This window comes from Triturus cristatus, chromosome 6, assembly GCF_964204655.1.
Source record: "Triturus cristatus chromosome 6, aTriCri1.1, whole genome shotgun sequence".
Lineage (NCBI taxonomy): Eukaryota > Metazoa > Chordata > Amphibia > Caudata > Salamandridae > Triturus > Triturus cristatus.
This window is the reverse complement of record NC_140589.1, coordinates 63,416,545-63,440,121: the sequence shown is the minus strand read 5'-3', so window position 1 is coordinate 63,440,121 and position 23,577 is coordinate 63,416,545. Positions and strand designations below refer to the sequence as shown.

General features: G+C 49.7%; 1 protein-coding gene across 1 annotated transcript in view; it reads left to right on the top strand.

The window, feature by feature from the left end:
* The window catches only part of DNAH8 (dynein axonemal heavy chain 8), a 13,985,216-nt gene that overhangs the window by 947,695 nt on the left and 13,013,944 nt on the right, over positions 1–23,577 (top strand). Inside the window, exon 8 of the mRNA XM_085610239.1 lies at positions 11,537–11,713. Within this exon, the coding sequence (XP_085466365.1) occupies positions 11,537–11,713 (177 nt within the window). The remainder of the gene's footprint in view (positions 1–11,536; positions 11,714–23,577) is intronic.

Here is a 23,577-nt window from a genome sequence, read left to right as displayed (position 1 = left end):
TGCATGGCTCTGCGTTTCTGGTGTGGAATGTCATGTAAAGAACTGACGTCAACGCGCAGGGTCAGCATCTAAGTAGATACTGCGATGTCATTCATGCGATCACGACGCCAACGACAAACGCGGAGTCGACCAACTCGCAGGGGTACTGCTGAAGGAAATTTTCCTAGGTCCAGTCTGACGCTTTGACGTAATTCAAAGGTAAGGAATCCATAACTAATATGTGTCTCTTACAGATGTATCGTTACTGAAGGTAAGTAACTTGTTCTTTAGGAATATGCAAGTGGTACTGTTTTTATCTGAACTGCTTGTGCTCATCTTATTAGCACTATGTAGAAATGTATCTTCTATTTACTATATTGGTACTAGCAATCTCTTTCGTATGTTTCATTCTCCTGATTATCTCAACACATACGTTTTACACCAGATTGTCGCTGGACCAATAAATACTTATCGAAACGTCCTAATCGCCAAAATGTATATTTTCTGAGAGTAAGCAAGCACGAGTGACTGAGCGAAAAGTATTGTACTGTTTTCCATGATCCCTGAGGAGTAAGGGTTGTCATGTTCAGTGGTTGCCAGAAACTGTAACCATTACACCACTGTAAGATACAGGGGGGTGGTAGTGACACTGTAGAACCAGCTGGTCTAACGGCGGACATATCATGTCTGGAAGCGGTTGGGACACCAAGCCCTCAGTTTAGGTCATCCAATATGCGCAGGTACTGGGGGACTCCTAGGAACTAGACGACAACCTGAATCTTTGTTTCGTTCTTCATCTTCCGAATCTTCCCCATCATAGAGTATCCCCAATGAGGGAAAGCCTTCCTTTCCAGGTGTATGCCCAGGCTGAAAGTCAACCCTGTCATTTTCAAAGGCATCTGCCTGCGTTTTTAGAAAAGCCTCCTTCAATCTCTCAAAGGTGTAACAGGAGGATGTATTAGCTGCCGTCTTGGCTGTGGCCTTTCTTAGCACCTTGCGTGCCGGGCAGGGCGCAAGGGACCAAAACTGTCAGAACCAGGAAAGACTGTTGAGCCCTTGACCACCAGCAAAAGCATTTGCCTAGAAAGGGTTACCGAGGTGGATTAAAATGCTTTTTGGAGTGACACCTTTATGGCATCCTCATACTCAATGTTCAAACCCCGAGCATCTCCTCTCCACATTCTACTCGGGACAAGGGAGCATCGGACACAGTGCTTACCACCATGTCCTATGACACCACTTACTTTTGATGTGGACCACACTATGTGCTGTGGGTTCCCACCAAGCATGTTAAAGGCCTGACAGGCATTAAATGTCCCAGACTCTATTCGGCACAGCTGGTGTGTATTACTGGAAGCCTGGCCAGGCGATGAGAATTTGCCTGGATCTGGTAGAGGCACGGCGGGGGGGGGGGGGGGGGGGGGGGGGGGCGGCGACCTTAACACCAACTATTCCCCAGCCTCCCAAAGAGGGCAGCTCATGAGATCCCCTTAGTGGTACAGGCCCGGGACGATGCACCCTTGACAAACGGAGTCTCCTGTGGGGCCTGCACTGCTGAAAGGAATAAAAAAGCATTGGCAAGCCAAGAGCACACAATTTAAGTGAGTAAGTATGTTTTTTGGTATCGTACTGAAGTGACTTTCTTCTATATAAAACCTCCTCCTCCTGATTTTACATGGGTAGGACACGTACTCACACAAGTTCGGATGACAACACCTGGACACACTCCCAGACATGCCGTGTTACTTACCCTGAGGCAGCAGCTGACTTGGAGTGCAACAGAAGAGCTGCAAGAAGCAATTGGAGGGGCCGAGCTGGGCTGTATAGAAGCTGGGAATGGGAATACAGCACCTTGAGCAAAAGACTGTAGGCTCCTCTACCCATGGAAACTGAAGACGGACTGGCTGAGTATTCAGTGCTGCAGTGGCTGTCAAGTTTTAATTTTGGTCTGGTTTGACATTTCTGTTTTTAGGTCGAGCCTAGACAGCCCATGCGTTGTCGCAAGACCTGAAGTAAACAGTATTTGGAGTGTAATCCCGCCTGCCACTTCACATTGATTTACGCCTTCCTTGCTCGGTCATTATTTGCTCGCGCTCCCCAGACGTCACTTCTGTTTATTGCAGGCAGCACCGACCAAGTACAGTTTTGTTTCGCTGCAGGGCCGTATGTTTTCATTTAGACGCGTATCGAGGTGGAGGTATAGATCAGCCAGCAGAGCAGCGGTCAGCAGGGAGGATAAGCATTGTGGTCACGAGCGCGCATCCAGGTGGAGGTCTAGACCCGACAGCTGAGTAGCGGTCGGCAGGGAAGTGGGGCGTAGGAGTGCGCGAGCAGCGCAAATTAACTCCTCGACGCCGCAGCAGTCGTGTACGTGCTGCGGCTAAACATTGCGGGGGGAGTAGGTAACCCCCCCCCCCTCCTGGGCATGTGTGTTCCTTGTCTCACTATGGTTTGTTGTTACAGCATCATTCCCGCCGGATTACAGTTGGACACGGCTAACTGAGGGACCAGCAAATGACAACGGACGTCCATTTGCAATTCCCATCGTTTTAGGGTGTAGGTATGGGCCAGTCGGGGGGATCGGAGCTGCATCCGTTGTCCTAGGAGCAAGGCTCCGAGTGCCTCATGGGAGTAGCATAGCGGTTCATGCTGTATTTTCCCTCCCCGCAGACCGGAAGCGGGAATCCCCCCGCTCCCGAATAGGTAATCGTCATGCATGGCGAATCACTTTACCCCCCCCCCCCGTGCCTGTATATGTATATAAATACGGTGCTCATGCACTGCGCTCCAACACCTTCGTGCGAGTCCGCGCACCTGCTGACTGAATGTCTAAATCTAGTTTGACAGTCACCAGTTGCAGGCTTGCCCATGTTGCAAACGGTACGCCAACGGTGGCACTGTTGACTAACATTAAGCATAGATGTGCATGCTAAATTGACAACAGTCCCACAACATCGATGTCAGCACAGTTTACTGCATGTGTTTTAGCGCGGCTGCATGAATGATGCTTCGCAGACGCCTCCACACATGCCAAGTGGGAGTTCGTCACCAATTAGGGAGTTAACTGTTGGAGCCATCAAGAGAATTCGAACTGCACCGGCAGATTGCATCACGGGTCCCGCGGCCCCAACACTTGCTGAATAGGGCCATGGGTAGGCTGTTATTGTCATCCAAACCACCATTGCTTAGGGCCTCGCGCTCCCAAGCGCAGTAGTCCTTGGGCAGGGCGGACCAGAGGGGGATAGTCCCAACGTAGAACAGTCATTGGGCTGGGCTAGTAACGTTAAGCGTGGAACGCTGCCTACAGGCTAAAGAGGTGTGCTATAGGCACAACTCTACCCCCCCCCCCCCCCAACGTGCTTATGCGGGCCCTGACCTGTGCACGGGGTGGGGGTGCTCGCAAGAAGGAGCCAGTCTTAGTCCTTCACCTGCCACTCCGAGTTGCACTGATGTGGGGGAAATCACACATAGCTAACTGAATCCTAGCCACCCAGGTGGGTGCCCAGTTCTTGGAGGCAACGCAACCGCAGAGGGAAGCCTTGAGTAAGCCAATGGATGGATGTAGATATGGGTGTAGCTTAGTGCCCCTATCTCATCAAAAACGGGGATGCACCGACATAGCGGCAAAAGAATAAGGGGCACAGCAGTGCGCCTGCCTTGGGGTAACCGGACAGGGTATTTGTCCCTTTACGTGAGGGGCGATTCTTTCAATGCTTTTCTGCATAGAACTATTCTCAAACCCACCAATATTTCGCTGTCAATCCGATTACTTGCTGGCCACCGGTCAGTGTTTCAGACCACCTCTTGGCGCCCAAGTTAAATCTTGGACCAGGCAGGTTGCAATTATGCAATACAGCTCCTGTCTGGGCAATCAACCCGACCGTGTTGCATGTGATCACTCAGTTGGTCAGTGCTCCCAGGACCCCCTGCCCCAGCATCCGTGCAGGCCAGTGGGAATATGGGGGGCCTCAGAGATGTTCATCGCTTCTTCAGCAGGTGGGACTTGCGGGGTTTGCCGTGCGGACGGTCCATGCGCGGGCGTATGGGGCCGCCTGTCCCTCACTTGATAGTCAAACAAAGCTTCACGAACATTAGATTATGCGGCCCAGAATTTCAGAAGGCACAACATTGCACAGGGCAGGCTGTAAGCACACTGCCTTGTGGGGTGCCAGGCAGAGAGCATGAGCATGGACTACCCACAGGCCACGTTGCTTAGCATAACGTTGGCCGAATGGCGACACGGTGCCCGCGGCACATGCCAGGGGTGAGCTTGCTATTCACTGAAGGGAGACACCCAGGCTAGTCAACACAGAAAGGTGACAGTTCCACCATTTCAGGGAACCAGCGTTAGGGCATTGAGCAACAGGTAAAGTATCAGCGGGTGCGTGTTGCCCAAACTCTGAGACCTAACCATAGGGGGGCCAAGTAGCAATAAGCAGGTAAATAGGTTTCACAGGCGGGCCTCGGGCCTCACAACTGTGTGAAATCACCACCATTTAGAGATAGGTCCAAGTGAGAATAGGGCGTTTATTAATGCCCGGAGGACCATGGCGGTTGGTAGTACCCCCCAGCGGAGTCACTGGTCGGTCACTGCAGCGGCAGGAGACTGGGAACCGGGTTTACGGACACATTTACCTCGCTTAGGGGATGCGGCCATGCCAACATATGGTGCTGCCATCCCAACAACTGGGGTGTCAGCGGGCCAAAGACAAGGGGACATTATGTCAATACAACATTGGGCACGCCTATGGTGCCACCAAACTCTAATTCAACGGACCGGGTATGTGGCACCGCAATGGATGCTCTGGGCTGGCGGGGGGGCACACCCCTGCCACCCCTCTACCGATGATGGGAGGGGCGAAGTAGGACTTAATCTATCATCAATGCTTGAACCATACAGACAGCACACACTGCTTAAACCAGACAGATTCCTGAGGATGGCATGCCTAGGGGGTTCATCACCGAGGGATCTGTAGGGGCATAATTCACACGAGGAATAACGGACGGTGGGCAGGGGCAAGAGTCGCCCCTTGTCCATGGTCACGCGCTGTCAGCTAGGAGCACTCCTGTGCACCAGGTTTAGCATTCTGAAGGGTCTGTCCAAAGGTTAAGTAAATCCCTTCTCGCCATAACAGTCAAAGCCGGCAGGCGGGTGGGCTGCTGCCCAGAGATGGGCACGCAGGTCCAGGCACACCCGGTGCGGAGGACGGCTGCCAGGTGAGGTCATCAAATGATCGGGCTTCCCGCGCCAGTGTGCCGGCCTCCTCCCGCCCGGAATTGTGAAAAGGTGTAACTTTTCCGCAGAGGAGCGAATAGTTCTGGGCACATCCTCTCAGGCCCAACGGGTCAGTTAATTCAGCTGACCCTATCCGACCAAGGATGGATAGCGTCTAGGGCCTGGGGACATAGATGGGGACATCTACACCACCAGAAGCTGTAACTCACTGGTAGTCTTGTGCCTGGGGTTGTACAGGATCTCACTGGACACCGCTGGCGCTGTCAAAGTGTCATATGGTGGCAAAAATTTCACACTCTTCTTCTGCAGGGATGGTTCCCTTCCAGCTAGACGCAGGAAGCCCTAGACAGGAGAGGTTGCACGGAAGACTATAGCGGGTTGGTGGGGGGCCCTGGTTGCGACGGTGAGCCGCCTCCAGGGCTGTGGCGGAGTTACAGGGCGATCTGGAAGCAGGCCGGTACAAAGGGTACCTCTGCGCGGCACCATAGGGGGTGCCTGAGCCAAAACCGAGGAGCCTCAAGGGAGGTCCCGGAAGCCGTGTCGGCGCCCCGCTAGTCCTGCGGGCGGTTGTGGGCCTGAACAACCGGGGGCTTGCTATACGACGCTCTGCCCCAAAAGGGGGGGCGTGAGTAGAATTACCAACGGCACGTGATCGTAGAAAGAATCACCTGGAGGGCAGCATCGGCGGACATCGCTCCCGCGCTGCCCGGCTCATCAGGCGGGCAGGCGACCCAGTTGGTTGCCCGCCCTTGGATCGCCCGTAAGATAACCCACCCATTACATATCCTGGAATTATGTAATAAACCTGCAGCATTGTTACCCAACACCAACTGTCTCGTGTGTGTCTTTTGGGTAACCTATTAGAGGGGAGGGGGGACAGCTGGGTGCCCCTGGGGGTACTATGCTGCTGACCGCGGCCCCCGCAGGGGGCCATTCGGCGGTCGGCGCCTTAGTGCCCCCGGGGCACCGGTCATCCCTTCCCTCCCCCTCCCACTGGGGGGGGGGGCGAGGACGCAGACCGGAGCCCCCCTCCTTGGGCTGGCTGGAAGTGACGCGCAATGCGTGTCACTTCCTGGCCCTGGTGTGAGGGGGAGGCTATTTAGCCTTCCCCCACCCTCCTGGCGACCTCTTTGTCGCCCACCTCGCCTTTTCCCTCCCTACCGCTTACCCGGCGTAGGCGTTGGGTGGGGGGGTGTTTTCTGAGCGTTGTAATGTTTTCTTTTTTCGTTGCAGGCGGAGTTACAGGGCGATCTGGAAGCAGGCCGGTACAAAGGGTACCTCTGCGCGGCACCATAGGGGGTGCCTGAGCCAAAACCGAGGAGCCTCAAGGGAGGTCCCGGAAGCCGTGTCGGTGCCCCGCTAGTCCTGCGGGCGGTTGTGGGCCTGAACAACCGGGGGCTTGCTATGCGACGCTCCGCCCCGAGAGGGGGGGCGTGAGTAGAATTACCAACGGCACGTGATCGCAGAAAGAATCACCTGGAGGGCAGCATCGGCGGGCATCGGTCCCGTGCTGCCCGGCTCATCAGGCGGGCAGGCGACCCAGTTGGTTGCCTGCCCTTGGATCGCCCGTAAGATAACCCACCCATTACATATCCTGGAATTATGTAATAAACCTGCAGCATTGTTACCCAACAACAACTGTCTCGTGTGTGTCATTTGGGTAACCTATTAGGGGGGAGGGGGGACAGCGGGGTGCCCCTGGGGGTACTATGGCGCTTGGTTCACCCTTAGCTGCCCACGCCTTTCTTTTCTTTACTCTATTTTTTTAAACAGTTAAATGGTTTTCTTTCTGCCAACGCGGCACGATGGTAACGGCGCCTGTGCATCTTTTCTAAAATGTGTGGCTCCCAATGGCGCCTGTGTTTTTGTTTTTTAAATGCGGGTTATTTTTAGTTGTGTACAGCATCTGCATTCGGCCCATTAAAGCTTAATTTGGTGCTGTACATCCCTTGGGTGCACCCTCCCTATGTGTCACTGTCACGCCATGGATAAGAAGATGGCTGTTATCCGGGCCGCTGCAAAATGGTCGACGGCACCGAAGTCCACGAGGCTCTGGCGGTTCTGGTCCATTTACCTTTGCAAATAAAACGTTGGTTTAATCCCTGTAGTTTTATATGTAATCTCCGTGTGTACACTTCTGTGGCGATTAAACCTGTCACTGACTTCTTTAAAATCTCCTCGTCAAGCGGCATTCGCATGTTAGGGAGTAAATGCTTAAATCACTTCACAGGTGGTTAGAGATGGAGCACTCAGCGCGCTAACGTTATATTCTTAAATTGGAGGTAACGGACGACTCACCCGCTGGAAGTAATAATTTTCCCAGAATCGTCTATCCCTAAAACAAGCGACTCCCGTTTACAGCTCTTTAATAACAGACTTTAACCTGAAGTGAGTCCTCAGCTCTGGTTTTCATCTTCCATCGTTTCTGGTGTTATTTATTCTGTGCTTGGAAAATTAGATTATCTTTCTAGATGGGGAGGGTTTGTGGAACTAATTCTTACTGACATATTTAGCTACTGCTAGTAAGCAGAGATCGTGATTCCCTTTGGCAGAGCTCACTTAGTCAAATTGGGTTCCAGTGCCATTTCTCGAAGTACCACTTTTTTCCAGTCACTGGCCTAATCCAACCCGTTTTCTGTCGCTTCTCTGTCGCATGTCTACCAGGGCAGCCTTTATGCTCCAAATCAACCTTAAGAGACTGGAAGGATAGTCAAGACAAGGAGCAGACCAACCTCCAATGAACAAAACATTGCTCCTGCTTCAGCTGTTTCTTATAAAGACAATGTCGAGAACGTAAACACTTATTGTAGAGAGACATTTTTTTACAGTTACAATTATCCAGCAGTTCTAGATAGCCTTGTTTAATAATGTATTTTGTCAAGCCTCAAAAAGAAAGCTGAACAGATTTCTTAGATATTACACAAAGACACAATATTCATGCCACCGGATGTTTATGAACATACGTTTTAGGTTCGGACCAGGAAAACTAAGACTTTTTAAATTCCACTATTAATTAAACTTAAAAAACAAAAAAACGGAACTCGCCACCTTCACATGTAAATGAACCATCATATGAATACGTTTTCCTAGAAAAAGACATAGTTCTAGTGGGTATTTGTTTTCATCATTATTCTTGGCCTTTTACATAGTACACATGAACAGCGCCCTGCCTACAGATTGGATGTTTTTGTTACCCTAGTATTGGTGCTATATTAATGTTAAAGAGAGCATGCAATTATCTGACCTTCAAATATCCGACAAAACTTTCCAGGAGGCAATCAACCCATACATCTTTTCTGAGTAGCCATGATGATGCAAATATTGATAAGGCTATGCTCAGTAAACTCAGGTGTGCGATATGATATGTTTAGTTTTAAGTCTGGGATTTGCTGAGTTTGCTTGTTGTGGGTCTGTCCGTTATTATTCTGTGGACTAAACTGACAAGCAGACACACCCCGGCAGCCCCTTTCCAAGATTCCATTGTCAGATTCATTGCAAAGCACATTGTAACTTCATATCGTAAGTACCATGTTGACGTATTACTGCACACTGTCAGTGCGTGGCCTGATGTATAACTGACACTTCCTCCAGCTCAGTCAGCCTTACATACCTAAGCCTGACATATGACTGACTCTTCCATGGCTCTGCCAGCCTATGCTGCATGGCTAAATACTTAGAAGGCCCCAAAGGCGAGACCGATTGCATAGCAAATGCTTGTTTTCAAAGTGATGATGCGCGACATTTCACTTCAGTTTGTGAAATTTCAAGTGACACTTTATCACGAATAGAATACATTGTAATCCCTTAATCAGGTAGAGTTTGAAAATTAGCTCCTTTTTGTGTACTTTAGAAAAGCAAGAAGCCAAATGTTTGAAGAGAACATGAAGGTCACTAATTTATTTACATTATGTAACAAGGTTGCCCTGGATATATTTATAGCGCTATAATAAACGTATCCTCATTACATTCTTGAGTTGTAGTATTACCGTAATCAAGGCATGCTTGTTATCATGCAAAGCTGACAAAAGGCCTCATTAGAAATTAACTTGCTGTTTACCAGTGCTGCGTCGCTGTTCATGGGCTACTGTCTGCAATCCCAAAGCCACGCAAGCTCATTTCTTATCATGAGCTGGATTAGCTGACTGGAAATCGAACGCACGCATCACAACAGTGTCCTCACTCCATATGTGTCATTCTGTGCAAACAGAGATGCTTAAGCTTGGTCTGCATGTCCAGGATCGCCTCCGAGGTGAAGGGATACATGCACTTTCTACAATTGACTGCCGGCTGCCGCACGTGGGTCAATTCAACGGACTACGAATGAGAGGCGTTCACAAGAGGCTGAAGCCTGGCTGCCTTTCCGCTAAGAGGAATTTCACATTCTCTTTTGCCACATAAAGCACTTCAAAATGTTAAAGAGCATGTTGTTTTATTGTCTGATCTCAGCAGATTTATGTGACAGTTCTCTGGTATTACAGCACTCCCATGTAAATTTGAGAATTGAGTTACCTTTTAACCTAGATGTGTGGCACTTGGCAGGGCTACTGTGTAACCCTGCTTCTGATGCACACATTGCGGCCATTGTAGATTGGGAAACTGGGGGTGATTAAGATTGCCGAGAAGACGCATACAGCTTCAATAAGCAGCGATGACGGAGCGGGTTGGGGGACAGCAAGCAACAACGGGACATTACTTTTGAAAAAACCTCTAACTTTAAAGCTAGAGAAAGAAATGTAAATTGTGGCCCTCCGAAAACAGCAACTGACATTTGACCTCGTTCTTTGCATGCACAGCAAATGTGACCAGATAAGAAAAAGATTTGCAGGCCTGCTTACAGACATGAGCTTGGAGGAAATGAAAACAAGAGCACTTGTGTGAAGTGCTCTTAAACGAGGAAAAAGTACTTTCTAAAACAGATCCAAAAATGGGATCAGTAGAAAGATAGTAGTTGGTCCATGCTCTTGGGAAGGGCTAACACAGGAAGAGGCATGACGCATGGATGCCATGGATAAATGAGGGGAAATAATATGAGAGCGACAATGCAGCCTATGGGCATGCTGAAGCCCACATATTGAATACAGTAGTCTTTCTGAGACAGTGCATATGCTGCCTAGCCGAGAACTAAAAAGGTCGAGCAACAACGCAAGAGGCATATATAATGGGATAACAAGATCTGTGCACACCGCAGCAACTCAAAATTATCACTATACACCAAGGGGCATATCAACAAGGGCTTTATCTCTGCTTTTTTGGCTGTAAAAGCCAAAAAAGCAGAGATAAAACTAGCACCCTATCAGCAACAGGGTGCTAACATGCAAATTTGCATGTTAGCACCCTTTTACTCTATGCTTCCCCTTGCATCTCTAATGATATGCAGAGGGGGCGTTCCAGAGTAAAATAATAGGAGAAATGTCGCTAAGCGACATTTCTCCTATTATCAAGGATATCGTTAACCCTGTTAGCAATAAAAAAAGCAGCGCTAACCGCGGTTAACGCTGCTTTTTTACGTCTGGTATTTTTCTGACTTAGCCATGATATCCTATGTAAGGTGGATATCATGGCTAAGTATGTCTATCCCTATTAGCAAGCTATCGCCAAACCTTGTGGTATTATCGCTGTATTTCCAGCAATAATCTCACAATTGACAGCTTGCACTCTGAATTTTGTCGCTTTGGAGATAAGTGTTGCTGATAGCACGCTATCTACGCGATAAAATTCTGAGTTGGCCGGCGATAATTATCCTCACGCTAAGAGCGCTGAGCGATAATTATCGCCAGCCCTTGCTGATATGCCCCCAAGTGCTTCCAAGAAAACTAGCTGTAAGGGAAAGCCCTTATCTGGCTTCTGAGCAGCCAACAAGAGAAAGTGCTCTCACTTTTAGACTGTTTTCAAGGAAGCAATGCATTATGATCGGTGGACAGTCTGTCTTTTGTAAGGGAAACATGGTGTATGTAGTCACACTGCTGTCACATTAATAAATAGTTGTCAAAGGCTGCTGAACAAAATAAATGAAGAACGATAATACAGAGTCCTGACATAAAACTCAGTCAAGTATCCTATTATGGAGAACCAGTATTTACTTGTAGGTGATATTTATTGATATGCCAAAAAATCCACTATTCCTCCTAGTAGAGAACTAAAAAGTAAGTCATTTTTTAAATTTCCTTATCTTGTCTTCAGTATTTTTTAATGTTGTTCTTTTGAAGGTCTTTTTTTTGTGGTAGTGTGGGGGGGGGGCAACCCTAATTAGCAGTCGTTGTCAAACAGCTTGGTGGACACAGGAGTAAGTGTTGAAGTAAATAATTACTAATTTAATTTCAGGTTTTACTTGAAAGTGAACAGATCCGAAAGGAAGCTGATGATGCTGGCCCACTGACAGAGTTAGAACACTGGAAACGCATGTCTGCTAAATTCACTTATCTGATCGAGCAAATAAAAGGTCCCAGTTGTCGAGCAGCCATTAATATCTTAAATGCCTATCGGTCTAAAGTGCTAAAGGTACTTCTTTATTATCAAAAGCTCTATAATAATTTCCTATTTATTTTTCTCCTATGTATTATAAGTCACATTCACTGTTATACTATTTGCCTTAACAGTCCGTAGCTCTGATGTATCACAATTGTTAAATTGTAAGCTGTATTGTTTAATTAATTGAAACCTGTACAATAGATAAGATCTACAGAGAGTAAAATCAATTATCATATAAAATTCTTAAGAATCAAATGTGTGTAAAAACGTGTGCAAATGAGATATTTGCAAACAATCGGTCAGTGTAATACAGCTTGTGTTTGCTGATATGTAACAAAATTGTCCTTAATTCTACTGCTTAAAATATGTACATTAACGTTTACCGAGGCAATCGGTGCATTCCAGAATACTTCAACCTACCGCTTGGACTTTAGAGCAGTATCGATCTGTTTTGTTCAACTTTGCATTTCTATGCCTGCCGTGACAGAGCTGGATGATAGACACCGCCTGAGTGAGTCCACAAATGTTGCACTTCTTGCTAGATCCCAGGTGCAGAATTTGAAAACTGATGCGGGAAGCTTCCGGACATGTTTGAGCCCTGTAGGCCAGGCATACCGGTTAAATTATTTGTCTTTTCTGATGCTCCACGGAGGGGCAATAAGCAGTGTAACCAAGATTCGTTTTGAAATGGAAAAAGCCTGCAAGCTCTCTTGCCTCTCAAGCCGGCACAGGGAGGTTTGAAATCTTTGATTGGCAGAGCTAGACACCTCATATAAAAGATCTGTCCACGAGTTTCAACATTTATAGCTTCTTTTCCAGGGGATCCTCAACAATACTCAATCAATCAATCAATCACATAATTTGTAATGCGCACTACATACCCGGTAGGGTTTCAAGGCGCTGGGTGGGGGGACGGGGGGCGGGGGGGAGGTGCTGTTACTGGTCGAAGAGCCAGGTCTTGAGTTGTCTCCTGAAAGTCAGCAGGTCTTCGGTTTGTCGCAGGTCGAGGGGGAGGGTGTTCCAGGTCTTGGCGGCGCGATGGGAGAAGGACCTGCCTCCGGAAGTGGTTCACCGGATGCATGGGACCGTGGCCATGGCGTGGTCAGTGGAGCGGAGATTCCTGTTGGGTACGTAGAAGGAGAGTCGACTGTTGAGATAGGCTGGGCCGGTCTTGTGGAGTGCCTTGTGTGCGTGGATCAGGAGCTTGAAGGAGATTCTTTTGACGACGGGGAGCCAGTGCAGGTTCCTCAGGTGGGGGGGTGATGTGGTCAAGGCGCGGGACGTCGTGGATCAGGCGTGCAGAGGCATTCCGGATTCTCTGTAGTCTGCTGATGAGCTTGGACGGGGCTCCGGCGTAGAGAGCGTTTCCGTAGCCGAGTCTGCTGCTGATTAGGGCCTGGGTGACTGTTTTCCTCGTGTTGGTCGGAATTCATCTGTAGATCTTGCGGCGCATGCGGAGGGTGTTGAAACAGGTGGAGGAGACTGCGTTGACTTGTTTGGTCATGGAGAGTTTCAAGTCGAGGATGACTCCCAGGTTGCGTGCGTGGTCGGTGGGGGCTGGGGGGGACCCCAGTGAAGTGGTCCACCAAGAGCCGTCCCATGCGGAGGGGTTGGATCCGAGGATGAGGATTACCGTCTTGTCTGTGTTCAGTTTGAGGCGGCTTGTGAGAAGGTGGCCTGGTGTGAGAAGTTGGCCTGGCATATGCTGTTCCTAGTTATAGGGACACCTTGCACCAGTCCAATTCGACTCCTATTGATGATAGGTTTAAGACAACCTTTAAAGAAAGCTATCCTAGTGGTAGCTGTGGAGAGCAGCCTTCAGGCTAAGTCTTGAAGGAGTGTTAAGCTTATTGTTTCACCATAATAACCTCTTGAATAACCAAATGAAAGAGTAGCCCACACAGGTATATATATAAAATATATGTATTTATTCTAGACAGAATCCCACAGTCACTTTATGTGGCTAGTGGCAAAGTTACACTTCAAACAAGCATTTATAAACACAATAAATAGCACAGAAATCAATGGGCCCCAGGGGGGGACCAAACCATATACTAAAATAGTGGTATAAGAACCACGACAATTCTACAGGCAATGCCTAGGGCATTCAGGATCGCTGGCCCCTTCGGAATCCACCCACAGTTAAGAGGAAGGGGACCCACGGGAGGCGTGTGCAGTGCGAGAAGTTGCTATCGGGATCGCAATGTTAGCCTATGGAGAATGTCGCGGTTGAATAATTAAGGTTTAAGGACACTTCTAACAACAGTACAAAGTTAAGACTTGAGACTTAAGGCTTTGGAGAGCCCACCACCACGGAAGTACCGAAGTACCACTGTTACCTGCCCCAGGGAAGCCGGGTGCATAGGTCGATTCTGGTGTCGGGTCGCGGGCTGATTTTCTATGGAAAAGGAGTCCAAACTGCTGCTAGCTGGAAGTGTCGTTGAAGTCGTGAAGATTAAAGTTGAAGAAAAGACAAAGATGAACCTGAAAGCAGAGGGGACAGAGTCTGGGTCACAGCACAGTGACCAGGGAGCTCACAGGAAGGAACTCGTGGATGTCGGGTGCTTCAGGTGTGGAAGGTACAGCTGGGCTCTGCAGTCATGGGCTCCGGGAGGCTTCAAGGAAGGCCAGCTTCTGGAGGGCGACTGTCCCACGTCGGCTGAGGGTCGCTGCGGTGTTAGTGTCGCGATTGGATCCACTAAGCATTGGCAACCGCAACCCACGCAAGATGAACAAAGCAGCTGCTGGTGCAGACCCACAAGGTCTGAGGGTGCTCTCCTTTGCAGGGAGCGTAGAGCAGGCCTGGAGCAACCAGGGGAACTCTTGGAAAAGAAGATTGTCCTCCGTCAGGGCCCACAAGTCGAGAGACAAGGGACCGCGGAAGGCAGCAAAATGGAGTGCGTAAAAGGGCTCCCACGGGCCACCGGAGCGGGCCAGGGAGCTGAGAGTCGGCACAAATGCTGCTTGATGGTTGGCTCAAGAATGGGCCAAAGCACAACTTCCCCACTGGTCGGGGTCGTGTGCTGGACAAGAGGTGGCCGGTGTCTCGGGGTATGCGGGGATCTCGACACCCACGTGGTCCAGGGTGCTCAGACTTGCTGGGCACACTCACAGGACGCTGGGATGCACTGGAGACCCACCTCGAGGTTGCTGGAAGGCGTCGAAGGTCGTGAGAGCAACGAAGTTCCAACCGGGTATCTTGTAGTCTTTTAGGTGCCTGCCAAGCAGGGGGATAACTCCTTTATCCCAAGGGAGATTTCTTCAGTCAGCTGGGCAGCAGCTCGTCGAAGGTCAGTTCTGTGAAGTCCTGTACGAATCTAAGGCTCTAGGGCAAAGTTATTCCCATATATCCCCAAGATTAGGGGATGGTCCAACAGAGAGCCTACCAATCAGAGTAGAGGCGGGAAAGGGTGGCTACACCCACTCCCCTTTGTGTGTTTCCCGCCTGGGCGAGGGGCAGGACGCCCCTGAACCGGTTCCAGGCGGTGTATGCAGAATTGGGGCTCTGCAGCTGCCTACGTGCAACTCTGAAAGGACATTTGGTGCACCCACCCTGTTCCAATCCACATATCCTGTCTGGGGAGCCCTATTGTCCAGATGGCGAGGCTGGGGTTTTCCCCAGCAACAGCCAGCCAGAGTCGTGTAGGTGGCGAACAGTAGCCATTTTGTGGTACATGTGCACTTTTAAATTGGTGTCCAAATTCTACCGCTTTTCCCATATCACCCTCCTAGCAAGGGGGAATCGTGCCCCCATGCCCATGGCTGGACTGGGGGTATGATTCCTTCATGTTTGACACCAAACACGATATGGTTCTGTGTAGCCATTCCTAAGTTACAGCGATGACGCAATAACTTATAATGCGGTTTAGAGTATATGGTATGGCTACACTGCAAACAACCCAGTAACGGTTTTACGAAGGTTGCAGAGAGGTCCTACTCACGTAGGGGTCCCCCCTCACACATACCTCAGCACCCAGCCCTGTAGGATTACCAGGGCCTGCCATAGGGGTGACCTATGAGAGTATATGTGTTGTATGGTATGGGACATAGGGTACCTACATCCCTGTAAGGGGTGCTAGCACCACCTTACCCAGGCTACAGTAGTGGCCTGGTGGTGTCAGTTTGGGTGGCCGTCCCAGGGTGGCACAATAAGTGCTGCAGCCCTGGTAGGCCTACTGGGGGACCCATGCCCTGGGTACCTAGGGTACCATCTACAAGGGACTGGTAGGGCATGCCCAGCATCCAATTGGTTGGTACCTAGGGTACTCACATAGTTTACCAGAGGAAGCAGATAGGCTGGGGTCCTGGATAGCAGGGCCACAGCCTGGCTAAAGTCATAAAAACAGTCAAAACATCAGCAAAACGTTGGGGGAAACTATGCAGTCGATGCCACTCTCCTACACCTGGTATATGATGTTCACTAGTTAAAGTGACCACCTTGTACCATGCCAAGCAACCCTTATGGTGTGGTTGTAAGTCAACCTTTTCGGACTAGCTGCCCTAGTGGTAGCGTAGGCTAAGCAGTCTTTGAGGCTAAACTCGTTAAAGCGTGTTAAGCAGGCTGTTTTACCATATGTAACCCCCCTTTATACCAATGAAAGGACACTACACAGATATATATTCAAAATATATATGTATTTATTACTCAAAGTATCCCCTAGACTCTTTATGAGCACAGGAGCACAAATCGTTAAACAAGAAAGTATTACAATATACAGAAGTTGCACTTTATATGGATGGGCCCTGGCGGCCACTCAAACCATATACTAAAATAGTGGTATAAGTACCACGAACAGGAAAGGGAAAAGGCCTAGGGCCTCTAGAATCGCTGGGCCTACAAGGAGCTAACTTCAGTTAGTGACCAGGAGGTCCACGGGTCGCGTGTGCAGTGAGGAAAGTTACACGCGGGCTCCCATAGGTTTTCAATGGGTGCGTAAAAGTTCAAAAGTTACTGCTAAAAGGGTCTTCTGGTTGAACTACGAAATCAAGACTTCAGATCTAGATACTAGAGATGTCACTCTACACTTGTGCACCGGAGTGCCAGCTTTACCTCACCCAAAGGAAGCGGGTGCATAGGTCTCGAAGTGCGTCGGGTTTCGTCTATCTGTTCAATGGAGCCTGGTGACAAAGATGCTGCAGGCGGCCGGTCCAGAAGAGATGCGGTGGATCGGAGTTGTAGAAGACCTGTAAGCAGAGGGGACAGTGTTCACAGTCACTAGCCAGTGACCAGCGTGGCACCAGGTAGGTACCAGGCGATGTCGGGTGCAAACAGGTGAAGAGGTGTAGCTTGTCTCTACAGCCACGTGGTCCCTGAAGGTCGACGACGTCCAGGAGTCGGTTCACGAGCTGTCCCGCGCAGGCTCTCGCTGTCGGCGACTTGAAAGAAGCAAACAAGCCTTGGCAAAAGCAGGAGTCGCAGGAATTGAAGAAAGCTTGTAACTCTGACCAGCAAGGTCAGAGGGGCTGCTCCTTTGGAGGGAAGCAGGGGCCAGTCTGGAGCAACCAGACCAGCATCGTAGTTTTCAAAGTTCGTCGCCAAGATGGCCACTAGCCAACGGGCCAGGGTCCGGTTAGGCACGTCGAGTTGCAAAGTGCAGAGGGGCCCCACGCAGATCGTGGAGATGCTGGAGGGCTCACCTTTGGTGCAGATGCTGCTCGGGTGTTGGGCTTCTCAAGACCCAAAGCACAACTTGGAGGGAGCCTCTGTTGTCACGCTTGCAGCTTGTCGAGTGTCTTTTCAAGATGGCTAGCTCCACGTGTCTCGGTGCCTCCACGGGTTCCTTCTTTGCAGGAACTGTGGATCGGGCTGTGAGAGGTCTGGAGGTCCAGGTCTTGTCGGTCTCTGGGCTCGGGCTCCGGCAGGAGGCGGCGGCAAAGCAGACGTCGAGTGGCTGGATGGTGCTTGCGTTAGCAAGATGGTCACTCCCTGACCATAGGGGAGATTTCCTTCAGTCCTCTGTGCAGCAGAGCGTCGAAGTTCCCGTCTTCTTCTTTGTAGTAAGTTGATTCCAGGATGTCTGAAGTCTTAGGACACAGATCCTACCTTTAAGCGGATTCTAGGGGCCGGACTACCTGCTAGGTCCCTCCCTAAGGGTGGGACCAGGAAGGGGGGTGGTTACACCCCCAATCCTTTGTCCAGCTCGCCCCAGGTCTGGGGCTGGTGTGCCCCAGGACCGGTTTGAACTGGCATATGCACCGAGGCTCCTTGTGAGCCTCAGGCATGTCTGATTCCATTCAAGCCCTACCTGTCCAATACACAAAATCCTGTCTGGGGTGGTGCACGCACCTCCCCTGGCAGGGAACCCTATGTCCACGTCTCCCAAGCTGGAAGGACTCCCAGCAGCAGGAGGGCAGACTTGTGTCTGTGGTGGCAGCGTCCATTTTGTGGAGCTGAGGCTATGTCTGATTTTACCCGGGTTTCAGGTACTGTACATGTCATGTCCCTCTAGAAGGGTGGAATGCTAACCCCGTCGCCAGAATTGGCGAGGGGTTAGTATTCCAATTCGTATGACACCTTACTCGACATGTTTTGATAAAGCCAAACCAAAGTTAGCATTTAACCACGAGGTTCATAATGCACTTAAGAGTATATGGTATGGCGATATCTGGAAACGGTAGAAGGAAGTTGTTCCGACCACTGCAGACAGGCTCAGCTCATGCCAGAGCACCATCTCACATGGAACCAAGCACTCTGCCTTCAGGATTGTTAAGGCCTGCCATAGGAGTGACTTATAGCTTAACATGTGTCCCATTTAAGGTTAGGTATAGGTATACTACACCTAAGTAAGAGGTGGATACACCAACTTACCCCAGCTGAGTGATCAGCCAGTTGTGTGAAATTGTTAGGCCAGGCCAGGGGTGGCACAATACATGCTTCAGCCCCTGGTAGGCCTTAGATACACCAATGCCCTGGGTACCTAGTGTACACTGGTACAGGGGCTCACAGGGTGATCCAATTCCAATTGGTTATGCACCTAAAGTGCATAGTGTCAATTTAGTAGAGAGAACAGCAGGCTGGGGGTCTGATTAGCAGGCCCACAGCCTCAATATGTCAAAAACCAGTGAAGCAAAAAGCAAAAATTTGGGGTGACCATAGGATAGCAGACCCTACTCTCCTACACAACCCCCCACCAAACGCAGGGACATTAAACTAGCCTTGACCAGTCTCGTCTTCATGTCCTAAGTGGAAGTACCTGAAGAGACCATCTGCATTCCCATGGTCTGTACCTGGCCGGTGCTCCACTGTAAAGTCCATCCCCTTTAGGGAAATGGACCACCTAAGCAGTTTGGGGTTTTCACCCTTCATCTGATTTAGCCACAAGAGGGGCTTATGGTCGGTCTGAATCTTGAAGTGAGTGCCAAACAAGTATGGCCTCAGCTTCTTCAGGGCCCACACCACAGCAAAGGCCTCCCTCTCAATAGCTTACCAATTCTTCTCTCTGGGGGTCAACCTTCTGCTAATAAAAGCAATGGGTTGGTCTTGACCATCTACATTAAGTTGTGACAGCACAGCTCCCACACCCAACTCAGAAGCATCTGTTTGGACAATAAACTCTTTGGAGTAGTCAGGACTTTTCAGGATAGGTGCAGAGCACATGGCCTTCTTCAGGTTATCAAATGCCTTTTGACAGCTTACTGTCCACTGAACCTTTTTGGGCATCGTCTTGGATGTCAGATCATTAAGAGGAGTCACAATGGACCCATAGTTCTTAACAAACTTCCTGTAGTACCCAGTCAAGCCCAAGAAAGCTTGAACTTGAGTCTGGGTGGTTGGAGGTGACCAGTCCTTGATGGATTGTATCTTACTCTCCAGTGGTTGAACTTGGCCTCCACCTACAAGGTGGCCCAAATACACAACCTTACTCTGCCCTATCTGGCACTTAGTAGCCTTGATAGTGAGGCCTGCCTTTTGCAGAGCCTCAAGTACCTTCTTCAGGTGGATCAGGTGATCCTCCCGGGTGGAGCTAAAGACAGCAATGTCATCAAGATATGCTGCACAAAAGTCATCCAACCCAGTAAGGACTTGATTCACCAACCTTTGGAAGGTGGCAGGTGCATTTTTCAGATCAAAGGGCATCACCAAAAATTGGTAGTGTCCTCCTGGGGTTGAAAATGCTGTTTTGGCCTTAGACTCCTCAGCTAACCTGATTTGCCAATAGCCAGCTGTCAAATCAAATGTGCTCAAAAACTTAGCAGAAGCCAGTTTATCTATGAGCTCATCTGCCCTTGGAATAGGATGTGCATCTGTCCTAGTGAGAGCATTGAGTCCTCTGTAATCCACACAGAACCTCATCTCTCTCTTGCCATCTTTGGTGTGAGGTTTGGGGACCAGAACCACTGGGCTAGCCCAGGGGCTCTCTGAGGGTTCAATGACACCCAGTTCCAGCATTTTGTGTACCTCAGCCTTTATACAGTCCCTGACATGGTCAGGTTGCCTGTAAAGTTTGTTCTTTACAGGAAGACTGTCACCAGTGTCCACCACATGGGTACACCAGTCAGTTTGACTAGGTATCAGTGAGAACATATGCTGAAATGATTGTAGAACCTGTCTACATTCAATCTGCTGATGCTCAGTGAGGTTGCCTCCAAGGGTCACTCCTTCAACTGAACCATCTTCAGGGTTCTGAGACAAAAGGTCTGGGAGAGGGTCACTCTCTTCCTCCTGTCCCTCATCTGTAGCCATGAGCAAGCCCATGTCTGCCCAGTCAACATGTGCTTTTAACCTGTTAACATGGAGTACCCTGTGGGGACTCCTGGGAGTGCCTTGGTCCACCAAGTAGGTAACCTCTCCCTTCTTTTCCAGGATTGTATGGGGTCCAGACCATTTGTCTTGGAGTGCTGCTGGGGCCACTGGCTCCAACACCCATACCTTCTGTCCTGGCTGAAACTCAACCAAGACAGCCTTTTGGTCATGCCAAGCTTTCTGTAAGGCCTGGCTTGCCTCAAGGTTTTTGGATGCCTTCTCCATATACTCAGCCACCTGGAGCGGAGACCAAGTACATAGTCCACTATGTCTTGTTTAGGCTTTTTGAGAGGTAACTCCCATCCTTCCCTCACCAGACATAGGGGGCCTCTTACAGGGTGCCCAAACAACAATTCAAAGGGGCTGTAGCCAACTCCCTTTTGTGGGACCTCTCTGTAAGCAAACAGAAGGCAGGGTAGAATGATGTCCCATCTTCGCCTGAGCTTTTCAGGTAATCCTTTGATCATACCCTTTAGGGTCTTGTTGAATCTCTCAACAAGCCCATTGCATTGTGGGTGATAAGGAGTGGTGAACTTGTAGTTGACACCACATTCCTTCCACATAGCTGTCAAGTATCCTGACATGAAGTTGGTACCTCTGTCAGAAACCACCTCCTTAGGAAACCCCAATCTGGAGAATACTCCAAGCAGGGCCCTGGCCACAACAGGAGCTGTAGTGGTCCTAAGGGGAATTGCCTCTGGATACCTGGTGGCATGATCCACTACCACCAGTATAAATCTGTGCCCAGATGCAGTGGGGGGATCCATGGGACCCACTATATCTATTCCCACTCTTTCAAAGGGAACCCCCACCACAGGTAGTGGTATTAGGGGGGCCTTTGTTGTGCCACCTGATTTGCCACTGGCTTGGCAGGTCACACAGGAGCGACAAAACTCCTTGGTATCTTCATTCATGTGAGGCCAGTGAAAGTGAGGGACAAGCCTGTCCCAAGTCTTGTTCTGGCCTAAGTGTCCTGCTAGAGGAATATCATGGGCCAAGGTGAGAAGGAAGCCCCTAAATTGCAGAGGTATAACCAACCTCCTGGTTGCACCAGGTTTTGGGTCTCTAGCCTCTGAATAAAGGAGCCCATCATCCCAATACACTTTATGGGTACCTTGAGCATTCCCAGCAGCCTCAGCAGCAGCCAGCTGTCCGAGGGGTTCAAGAGATGGACAGGATAACTGAGCCTGCCCCAAGTCAGCCCTGGAAGGTCCCCCTGTCCCCAGAAACTCAACCTGATCAGGTTCAAGCTCTTCAGGGACAGTTCCTTCAGGGTTCTCTAGATCATCCTCCTGGGAAGACCGATCATCACTTTGAGGCAGGGGGAAAGGCACAGCCTTAACCCTCCTGTTCTTCTTCTTGGTAGGTGCTTGGTCCATTGTTCCAGGATCCAAGACCTGAGGTTCAGTAAGGCACTTTTTGGCCTGTGACCCGGTCACAGCAAGGACATGTGGTGATATACCTAACATCTCTGCATGTGTCCTGTACTCCACTTCTGACCATAGAGAACTCTCTAGGTCATTGCCCAACAAACATTCTACTGGGAGGTCTGCACTAACCACAACCCTTTTGAGGCCAGTTACCCCTCCCCATGAGAAGTTAACAATAGCCACACTATGAGAAGTAGTGGCATTGCTGGCATTGGTCACCAGGTAATTCTCACCTGGTATGTACTGTCCAGGGTCCACAAAGCCTGGTGTCACCATAGTGACACTGGCACATGTGTCCCTGTAGGCTTGAGCCACTTTTGCATTTATTAAAGGAGTCTGTCTGTACTTGCCCAGGTTACTGGGGCTCACAGTCAGGGACAAATCCATGTCCCCATCACAGATCAAGACTGCCTGTGTTAGGGTTCTGTCTAAGTCAGAATCTCCTTCAGTTCCCATAGTGATTCCCACTACACCCTTTGTCTGGGGACCAACACTGCTAACAGTAGTACTGGGAGCAGGTGCCTTAGGGGCAACAGTGTTGGGGGCTCCACCCTTCTTACAATCACTAGTCCAGTGAGTTGTATTCTTGCAAGATTTGCACCAGGGTTTCTTTGGACGTTCTTTCTTCTTCCCTTTAGGTTGTTGGGACCCACCCTCGTTAGTACTAGTTTGGGGCCCTGTTGAAGACTTCTGGTCTTTGGATTTCTGATCTCCACCCTTTTGGTCTGTTTTCTCCTGATCACCCCCTTGACCCTGGTTCTGGTTCTTTTGCTTAACCCTGGTTCTGACCCATTTGTCTGCCTTCTTTCCCAATTCTTGGGGAGAGGTCAGATCTGAGTCAACCAAGTGTTGATGCAGTTGCTGGTTTTGACAGTTATTTAAAATCTGTTCTCTCATCATCAAATTGTACAATCCTGTATAATCAGATACCTTACTTCCCAGCAACCAACCCTCCAAAGCCTTAGTGGCACATTCAATGTATTCAGACCAGTCCTGAGTCAGTGTCTTCTGGGTATCTCTGAACATTAACCTGTACTGTTCAGTGGTTAAGCCTAACCCATCAACCAGGACACTCTTCAGGGCTCTGTAGTTTCTGACATCCTCCTCTCTAACAGTGAGGAGTCTATCTCTGCCTCTACCTTCAAAGGAGAGCCATAAGATTGCTGCCCAATGGTCTTCAGGAACCTGCTGCACTTTGCAGGCTCTCCCAAGAGCAGTCATCCACTTGTGGATATCATCCCCACTTTTGTAGGGGGGCACAACCTTGGACAGGTTCCTATTGTCAAAGACCCTATCTTTGTCCCTAGGGACAATGCTGCCACCAGTGGGTATAGACCCACTCTCTCTAGGTTGCCTAGCCTTGTTCAGTTTTTCTTCCATCAGGGCTACTTCTAGCTCCTGTTTCCTGATCCTCAGCTGAGCTTCCTGCATTCTGGCCTCATGCTCCCTCCTCTGAGGGGTGGTCATCCTTCTTCTGGAGTGACCTTGAGAGCCTCTAGAGGCATGAGAGGCTTTAGAGTCACCTGAGTGATTCCTCTGTCTCCCAAACCCCTGGTTAAGTCCACTAGGGAGATTCAATGGGGTGAACCCATTGTCAGTCCCAAGTAGCCTTAAGTTAGCTGAGCCAGGTATAGCACCTGGCACTGGGCTATCTCTCCCATCTGAACTACTACTACTGTCAGACTCACCCCCTTTGTCATCCCTGTCCCTATGCTGATTCT